The sequence below is a fragment of the Actinia tenebrosa genome, unplaced genomic scaffold (genome assembly GCF_029948245.1).
Source record: "Actinia tenebrosa isolate PJP-AT-01 unplaced genomic scaffold, QUT_ActTen_1.0 PGA_scaffold5__44_contigs__length_20552954, whole genome shotgun sequence".
NCBI classification, from domain to species: domain Eukaryota; kingdom Metazoa; phylum Cnidaria; class Anthozoa; order Actiniaria; family Actiniidae; genus Actinia; species Actinia tenebrosa.
Genome location: NW_028292582.1, coordinates 6,820,160 through 6,829,847, shown reverse-complemented (window position 1 = coordinate 6,829,847; position 9,688 = coordinate 6,820,160). Strand labels below are relative to the sequence as shown.

General features: G+C 36.0%; 2 protein-coding genes across 2 annotated transcripts; one reads left to right on the top strand and one right to left on the bottom strand.

Annotated features, from left to right (window-relative positions):
- The first annotated feature begins 4,983 nt into the window (after nucleotides 1-4,983).
- On the top strand, nucleotides 4,984-7,549 carry LOC148906423 (uncharacterized). Its single transcript, XM_089038189.1, has 2 exons — nucleotides 4,984-5,195; nucleotides 5,489-7,549. The coding sequence occupies exons 1-2, from the start codon at nucleotides 5,023-5,025 to the stop codon at nucleotides 7,176-7,178; spliced, it is 1,863 nt and encodes a 620-aa protein (XP_088894315.1). The 5' UTR covers nucleotides 4,984-5,022; the 3' UTR covers nucleotides 7,179-7,549.
- Nucleotides 7,550-7,940: 391 nt separating this feature from the next.
- LOC148906422 (uncharacterized) lies at nucleotides 7,941-9,553 on the bottom strand. Its single transcript, XM_089038190.1, has one exon. The coding sequence runs from the start codon at nucleotides 9,509-9,511 to the stop codon at nucleotides 8,003-8,005; it is 1,509 nt and encodes a 502-aa protein (XP_088894316.1). The 5' UTR covers nucleotides 9,512-9,553; the 3' UTR covers nucleotides 7,941-8,002.
- Nucleotides 9,554-9,688: the final 135 nt, after the last annotated feature.

Here is a 9,688-nt window from a genome sequence, read left to right as displayed (position 1 = left end):
CTGGAAAAGGTCTGGAGTGTGAAAGTGGCAATACTGAGGCTTTTTCAGTTTTAGACTTCTTGTAAAATGAAAACCAACAATATTAGAACATGAGAATGTTAATGAACGGCTTCAGTTTCCGTCCTTTATAGAAAAACAATTACCACAAGAGTAAAACCCCACATATAAGAAAGTTTAATTAAGAACCTGTTAGGATAAGATTTTCCATTGAGATCTCCTTATATAACAACCTGTTTTAATCTAAAATTTGAATCAGGTTCTTATTTGATTTATAAAATTCCATAAACATTTAAGAACTTCATAGAATAAAATTAACAAATAGACACCAGTGTTTTATGTGTCTGTCCTCTTATTGACGATAAATTGCGTCATCACATTGTCAAAGTAGTGTGGATCCACGATGCGTAGCCGCGAATCGTTGTTAGTGAGCTTGCAATTTTTTTCCGAATTTCTCTCCTCTTTTCGTTTAATTAACAACAAAAGAAATTTAATGTAATTATCATTCCAAAATTCCTGTTTTAATTTCGTGGCCCGTCAAATTCAATAAGCCTGAAGCGAGATGACGTTTTACCCCCGACTCTATACCATAATAGTTTTTAAAATTCTTTCATATTAAAATTTTTGATTCCTTAGAGAATATAGGAACAATAGTTATAATTAAAGAACAAAAGCAGTGTGAAAAAGATTATGGTCTAGAGACAGGGGTAAAACGTCATCTCGGTTCAGGCTTATTCCATACATTTAGGCCCCGTCCACACGTATCCGGAAATTTTTGTATCCGCAAATTATTTTTTGCGGATACGGGTTGCGTCCACACGTGTCCGCAAATTTTTGTGTCCGTATCCGCAAATTTTACGAAAACGGATACGTGTGGACGGTGAAAACGATTCGAATACGCTGCGTGTGGACGCAAACATTTTCGTATACACAAAAAAAAAATTTGCGGATACAAAAATTTCCGGATACGTGTGGACGGGGCCTTGATAAATGCGCAATCTTGACTGAGAAAAAACTCTGGAGTAACGTCCTGGATTACAGTTAACCAATTTAACCAAGTTAAAAACAAAAAAAAAAAAAAAAAAAAAAAAAAAAAAGGTTCTTATATAGTTGGCGTTTACTGGAAAACTTGGCTATTTAGGTTCTTAAAGAGATTTTTAGTATTGTTTAGCCTTACACTGTTTTTCAATCTAGAGTGTTAGTCTCTTTTTCCTTTTTTCTTTTTTTTTCTTTTTCTTTTTTTTTTTTTTTTTTTCTTTCTTTTTCTTTTTTTTTTTTGATTCCAATGCGCAAAGCACTGTGGGAAGTGAAATTGGAGAAAAAAGAAATGTGTATACTAGTGTTAGTTAATAGTTACCTTGATCTATAAGACTCGCCCTTGTAGTTGACTTGAATGCAAAGGTTAGGACAACCTGAACGATCAACTGCTCGATTAAATGTGTAATATAGTAAGAAACCACCCCATTAAATCCACTCATGAGGAGACAGGTAGTTTATGGTTGGTGCCAAATATCTGACGTCAGTAGATTGATATTTAATCAAGTCATTCAAAAAGGAATTGTTTAATGTTTTATGTCAATAATATCACAGCACAAAAATAAGGAAATTAAAAAAAAAACCACCTGTTTTACGCAATATTATTCTTTAATAGCGTTACAAGTCATTAACTGAGTGGCTCCCAGGCTAAAATTCAGTTTTCACTAATCTGGTTTTCATAATCATTATTGAGTCATATTATCTTCAAATACCGCTTCAATTTTTCAAACTTTAGGTGTACGGGTAGGGTCACGTGACCAGTTGTTGCAAAAGGCCTAATAGGGACAGGACGGCAACGAAGACGACGACGGCAAACATACAATAGCACTAATTGCGCTATTCAATAAATACACGTTGGAATGTACGAAATACTGTGCATCATTACCGTCTTATGCTTAAAGTAAGACGTGAAATGTCCTATTTTTACGTACTAAAGAGAACGGCTACGCCAAAAGCTTATCCTTGCTGATTTTCGTTATAAGTAAAGCGCTCCCAAAACACGTCATTTTACCCTAAAACGGGGATTCTTATTGAGTAAAATACTAGGTAAACACGGAATAATAATACAATAGAAGGTTGAAGCGCCGCAATTTCGCCGACGTTGTCGCCCACGTTGCCGTCCTGCAGCTTAAGGTCCCTATTGTATCATTCACGCCTTAGCCTTAATATCACGCGAACATCATTTGGCTTTATTTTTGGTATAATATTTTAAGATTGTTAGCTCTGAATGTCCCAATAAGCATAATTTTATTATAACCAGGACAGACGCCTCGTAAGAAACTATGGCTACAGCTTTAAGGTGAAAAGAGCAGAAGTTACAAGGACTGAAGTAAGAGGCGAAAGGCACGCATCTATTGCAGCCATCGGAATGTCCGGCTTGCGTTGTCTACAAATTGTGAAAGGATCATAGTCAATGGACATGACTATGCCTTTTTTATCCAAAGACACCTTTTTCCTGTGATCAATCCATTTAATGGAATTTAATTCGCATTCCTTAGTTCACCGAGCGTAGTAGTTATAATGGGTAAAAAAACTGAACTTCCAAATGTTATCACGTTTATAGAAGTATTCCCGCTGTGGAGTTATTGTTGGAGTTATCAGTGAATTCATCAGCACGTGATTACTGAGCTGAAGAAAGAAAGAAAGAAAGAAAGAAAGAAAGAAAGAAAGAAAGAATAATAAAGACATAAAACGAAAAGAAAGCCTACATAAATTAACTAAAGAGAGAATGTTCCTTTATTCGCAGTATTATATTTGTACTATAACGAAAATAGTCTAGTCAGTGTCTCTGTATATTAGTACCTTATTTCGGTCTGTTTACAATTCATACAGCTATTTTAAGAAAGGTTGAATACTGAATACTGCATTAACTACTTCCAAGACCGAAGTGAAATGTGGGTCATAGTGACATTGTCTAAAGTAGGATTAATAATTATTATTTATTCTATTTTTAGTGTATTCCATCTGAAACAATATACTAACTACATGTATAGGGTTAATACCTGTAGTATATTTATTTTTTATTTCAAATTAACGAGACCCACAATGCCCTTTGGTCTTGGAATGCACTATTCAGTATTCAACCTTTTTGGAAGTAGCTGTCAAAACAATATCCATTATCGTATAGAAAACGATTTCGAACAGTAACAAAATAATATCAACGTGTATGTTTTATAATGCTTTGAGTTCGTTCATAATGGTACTTCTTTGTGCAAAATAATCGTCCTTGTCAATTGCTCCACTATTCAGGAGGTCTTTGACATCCTTTAACTGTTTCATCAGCTCACTTCTGCTTTCAATCTAAAAGCAAAATAGAGTATTGAACGATATTTTTATTTTTGAATATATAACCCTTTTGATAACGACTTCAATGCACAATTGTAAAGACTGTCCTTGAGCAACAGAAGTAGCTTGCAGCTCAATGCTGCTGCAACGGTTTCTTCAATCGGTTGATTTTTAGAAACCTTTTTTTCTGCAGTTGTGTCGAAGAAAGGAAAATCTGGTGGAAGTTGGAGTGAGGAGTGTGAACCTGAAGCCTAGATAGCACAATGATTTTTTTGATCAGTTTGTGTTATTATTTACTTCTAAAATTATAGTTGTTTGTCATGATAGACTAAAGATAATATACTAAATGTAAAACTATAACTATTAGTTCACGGTCAGTGCACGTGTATTGCATTCGTAAAAAAGTCTACATCAACGGTAATGTTTATTAGAGTCAAAAAAGCATATAATGCACTGTCAGCAGTTATATATAAATGAAGTATTATTATCATCAAACATCATCATCATCATCATCATCATAGTTGTTGGAAAATTCTCCACTGAAATGACTGAACCACATATTATTAGAATTCCTTTGATTACTAATGGAAGTACAACTTAAAATACCGATACAAACTGTTTGTATAGGTAATCGTATGGGGCCGAGTAAAATTAAGGATTAATTTCACGAGTGTTTCAAAACTTTGGGGCAAAAGTACCGATATAACGAACACTCTCATTGGTTGAAAGATGACCACGTGACACTAGCTAAATCTAAATGTATACGTATCCCGACCGGGAAATAAGTTGCACGTGACGCAATGGAGGTTAAAGGAAAAAAGCAGAGATATTCCAGTGTTTGTAGAGAAGCAAGAACTACAGACTTTCGTCGAGAAAAAGGATTTGAAAAATAAGAAATAAGCGGCTATCTAAAAATACTACTGCTACTCTCCTCTCTTTTGGTAGCGAAATACAAAACCGTATTTGAGTTGTATTTGTAAAATCATTTGTCACAGTCTTTATGCATTTTTTATTCTAAATAAAGTTCTGTCCCAGAGCGAGTGCGATTTAATATACCCAGTTCCAGAGTAGAATCGCTGAAAACCATAACCTTATTGCATGGCGGCACGTACCCGTATAGCGAATATAGGGGAGTATCCCCCCCCCCCCCCCTCCCCCTCCCCTTCCCCGAGCCCTGCGGCTTCGTCTCGTGAAGCATCGAGACTCTCGGGAAAACAAAGCCAACTATTTCCCTCGCGACCAGACATTAAGTGTATAATGTGAAACTGGCACTAGTAGTTTCATTTGTCTTCTTTCGAACGTTTCATTTCTAGATATATAGTCATTGGAGTAAATGTTCTTAACAGATCCAACCGACTCAGTCATATATTTCCTGTCTCGAGCCCACAATCTTCCAGCTTTTTAGTCAGCGGGCTGTCGCCGGGTAGGAAAGCGCTGGAGGACTCTGGGTACGAGATTGGATTGGATCGAGACTCTCAATGAATTATTGGTGATCCGTGTGCCTTGTTTATGCCATATGGCAGGTCACTCTCATTACTATGGAAACATCAATCAAAATCCCTAACATTGAAGAAAATTACCATAATCAGATGCTTTCTGTAGTGGTTGAATTCTCCACTTTAAAAACGAGTTAGAAACTGGGTCCGAGTCTCTTCCCGAAAAGGCTTATGGGATGCCTTGAAGGGACGTGTTCTTTACGATATTATGGCGGGAAATGAGTTACAGCTACAATCAAGTGATCTTTCTCTAAAAGAAGAAGATATACCAGGTGCTAAGCTCCTTAAACATGTAGACAATTGTAGCTTAACTATTCTCAAGCGTTGGCTAGCCTGTAGAGGAGCCAAAGTCACGGGAAAATTGCAAGAACTCAGAGAAAGGTGAGTCCGTTTATCGGAGTATGGCCGGCCGTGTATCGACTTAGTTTATCATAGCAAATCTTGCCAGGTTTATTCATGCTATTTTACTTTTTAATGTATATATTTTGAACATTAATATATTCAGAAAGTTTGAGGTTTCTACTTGTGCTTGTCATGAGCAAATCGGTGACCAAAATTCTTCAGAATCTTGCATACATGTACATGTACCTTGTAATACACAGCTTGGTGTCTGTCTACATTGTAACCTAGAATTTTCTTTTAGAAAACTTAACTCTTTCTCTTTTTTCTCTAAGGGTAAAGAATTATGTCAAAAATGGATTGGATAAAAAGTATTTACAAGATTCTGACGGGGGTATTCATCTGTTGAAGAAGAAAGCAAAGGCAGGACTTCTTCCAGAGTCTCTACCACAAGAATCAAACAATTTCCCCAAAGATGGATATAACCCAGACCTTTCTAAACTGCCCAAAATCAATTTTGGAGTTATCTGGAAATTCATGATTGAAACAGTAAAATGGAAAAAGCAAATTGCCACAGCTAAACCTCTAGTGAAAGGTTATAACTTTTTTAAATCCAACCATGTTGTGACTATATATTATCAAGTAAAAGATGGCAAGCACTATCTTAAGAGCCAAGTGTTACCTTCAATGAAAAAAGGAAAACTATACACATGTTTTATTTTGCTGTCATCTTTTTCCTATGTGCTTCGTGGTATTTGCGGATGTCCAGCTGGAAAGGATGGCCGCTGCAACCATGTAACAGCCACTCTATTTGGTCTTGTTGATTTTACCAAGAAGAGAACAGAAATTGAACAATCATGTACGTCTAAGCCATGTCGCTGGAGTGTGCCTCCTAAACGCAAAGGAAAAGTTGTAGCCATTTCAAAAATAGATTTTAAGAAACATGACTACAGCAAGATCAAAAAGCCACGCAAGTCTCTAATAACACCTGATAAAGATGTCAGAGCTCAAGTGGACCAAGTAGAATGGTCACTTGAAAAGAAACAGCACATGTTAACACAGGTTCTTGCCTTGCAAAAGAAAACTGGAAGAATTATGGGGTGGTCTCACATATTGCCACAAACTGTAGAGGGAAATGACAATTCAACAGAGATCAGAATGCAAGATACTACTACAGAAAATGCAACATCAGCACATGAAAGTATTCTACTTAAAGATCCTCTTAAAATTATTTCACCAATCAAGGAACTTCCAGTTTCTTGCAAGGAAATAAAAGAACGTGCTCAAAGGATTAAGAGAAAATTGTTCGTAACCGAAGAGCAATCAAACAAAATTGAAGTAGAAACAAGAGGTCAGAGTGAAAGTCCTCAGTGGTATGTACACCGTGCAGCAAGACTAACTGCCTCTAAATGTCACAGAATTGCATCACTAAAGGCTACAACATCCCCATCAAAGGCCATAAGAGACATACTATACACTCAAGTTAGGCCAACTTGGCAGATGAGAGAAGGCCTGTCAAAAGAAGGAATCATTCAAGAAGAATATATAGCAGAACAAAACAGAAATGGACATAACAATCTTACTGTAAAAAAGTCTGGTTTTATTGTTAGCTTAAAATCAGGATTCCTAGGAGCAAGCCCAGATGGGAATGTTTGTGATCCCTCTTGTGCAGATTCTGAGGGTTTGCTTGAAATGAAATACATACAAACAAATGAAGGTGAGACATTAGAAGATGCATTAGTTAGGAAGAGAATATGCACTAAGACACAAGCAATAACAATAAACAAGAAGCATGCCTATTACTACCAGATTCAGCATGCTATGTATGTCTGTGAAAGAGCATGGACTGATTTCGTGGTTAAAGCATCACATTCTTCTGGAATCTACATTGAGCGAGTCAGATTTAACTGTGATCATTGGAAAGAAGTTCTTACAAAGATTGAGAAATTCTATGAAGACCATATTCTAACTGAACTGGCATATCCCAGAATAAAGTTTGGCTTGCAATGTGCAAGAATGGAATGAAACCATAACACTGAAATTGACTGTTTCTGCTTTATACTTGATAAGAAAACATGACTTGAGGCGAGCGCTTTTTGTTGCTTGCAAATATAGCAAAAGTTTACACTTCTTATTTATATAAGACAGCAATGACCAATGTTCTTGTTATCTGCAGTGTGTTTTCATAGAGTACAAACACTTAGTGTGCAACAACTTTGCACCATTACAATAAAATTTGCATAATTTAGTGGTATTTATATTGCACATTTTTCGTGTTTGTACTCTAGTAAAATGCATGTATCTTTGAGGCAATACTCAGTGTACAAAAGTTTTAACTCTTATCGATATTTGAGTTTATTAAGAAATCTATTTATTGATCACTAATGTAAATTATTTGCGATGAAAATTGAAATGTTTAATTACTTCTTTAGAAATTTATGCATTAATCACAATTGTAAATTATTTTAATTGAAAAATTTTAAAATTGATTTTAAGAAATATATTTATTAATCACTATTGCTAATCATTTTAATTGAAAATTGATTTATTATAAAACATTGCAAAGCTATAAAACCAAGGCAAGAGATTGATCAATGTGTTGATCTTTGATCATTTTACATATGCAAAGAGCAGTCTTTAGTGAGCAAATAGTGCAGATCTTTTTGGCAAAATGCTGTGAAATAATACCAGTTCAATAGGGAGCACTTAATTCTTGTTTTATATTATTTAACAGGATTTTGTAAACCACTCTTCACTAAAGAGAACAAGAGAATAAAGACACCATACTTGTACTCAAAAATAATTGTATTTTATGATAACTGTCTCCACCTTTGAATTTAGTTTTGAATTTATTTGATCAAAGGGGGTAGGAAATTTGACAATGTGCAAATAACTATGACTATGTCACTTGCATATGGTGCCATGGAAATAGGGATTCTTTTATCGATAATGTGCCAGTTCTTTATCCTCTCCATGAGCCTCTCTACATGAACCCTTAAACTAGCTATAGTTTTGTTTTTGATGCTTTGATCTATGGTAAACTGGGTATCTTTCTTCAAATATTCAGGCATTGCCAGTGATACCCCAACTGATGCAAGCTCATCCTTGACATTAAAGCCTTTATCGGCCATTACTTCATCTCCATGTTGCAAAATGTCAAGAAAACCACTCATAACAGTGATCTCTTTATCAGAGGTGCTGCCTGGGAACAGCTCGCTAACAAATGCTGTCACGCCACTGGGTGTGATACCAATTAGACATTTCATAGTTGGCTTACTCTTATAAGATGAGTAACATGCTGACTGTAAATCTAAAGCACTGGGTTTCTCCATTTCAATCTCGGTACAGTCAACAATAATTGCAACTTTAGGAAACAGTTCTTTAAATTGCTTTGGACTGTGAAGAGTAATTACATCTCTTGGAGGTAGGTTGATAAGTGGCTCAAACTCTGAACGTAAAAGTCTCAGCCATGTCCTTACAATCAGAGATACTGATGAGTCTGAAATGAGAAAACGATGAGCTAGATCTTTCTCAAAAAGACCAAGTCTTATCCTCATTAAAACCATGACAAATTCCTGGAACAGTGTTAGAATTCTTAGTCTCCCCAACTTGTTAACAGATTGTTTTTTATCATGATTTATGTAGCTCATTCTCTGGGCAGAATCTTCCACCAGATTAAAGCACAGCAAAAGTGTTGAATAGTCTGGTAAACCTGTATAGAATTCAATATCCTTATCATTTTGTTGATACTTATCAATGTCAAACCTTGTATTTGATATTTGGTACTCTAGTCTTTTGATTGTATGGTCAGCATCCATTAATTTTTCCTTCATTTCATCGATTACTTGTATTTTTTGCTTCAATTCATCCTTTAATTCCTTAGTTTCTCTTTCAAATTTACTAAGCTTCTCGCAAATAGCTTGCCGTTCGTCATCCAGGCTCACTTTATCAGACTTACGACAGTGGCCTTTGTAGATAAAACTGCAGATATGTTTGTCGTCAACAAACTTTGTTGCCGATCCTTCTTGCCCTTCGTCTATCACTCCTACATTTTCAACTGAAATTAATCTTCGTGCGTTGAAATATTCTCTTCTGACGAGCTTTCTTCTTTCATTTCGTGGGGTAGTCCACGGAAAAAGTGTTGGAAGATGTGTTCGACTTAGTTTCTTGCCGCCTTCCCAATGCAACGAGCAAATACGAGTGTTTTGAGAGTCCAATTTAAGGCTATCGTTCTTCAGGATCACCTTGTATATCTTCCTTTGTCCAGGATCAGATGGGATCCGATAGAATTGGACTTCAGGGGGTTTATTCCTGTGAGAAACGTGACACTTAGGAACACAACAGTGATATTTCGGCATGGCGATTCGATCTTGTTGTCCCTTCAAGGCATCCCATAAGCCTTTTCGGGAAGAGTCGGACCCAGTTTTCCAACTCGTTTTTAAAGTGGAGAATATAAAACAACGGTGCGCGCGGCAGTGATGAGTGTCGTGTCGTGTTATTCAACATATTACTACGCCCACTATTTGGGTAAAAAA

Coding starts and splice junctions, on each gene's coding strand:
- LOC148906423 (XM_089038189.1), top strand. CDS start 5,023: ATGGCGGGAAATGAGTTACAGCTACAATCAAGTGATCTTTCTCTAAAA. Junction 5,196..5,488: donor TTGCAAGAACTCAGAGAAAG/GTGAGTCCGTTT, acceptor TTTTTCTCTAAG/GGTAAAGAATTATGTCAAAA.
- LOC148906422 (XM_089038190.1), bottom strand. CDS start 9,511: ATGCCGAAATATCACTGTTGTGTTCCTAAGTGTCACGTTTCTCACAGG.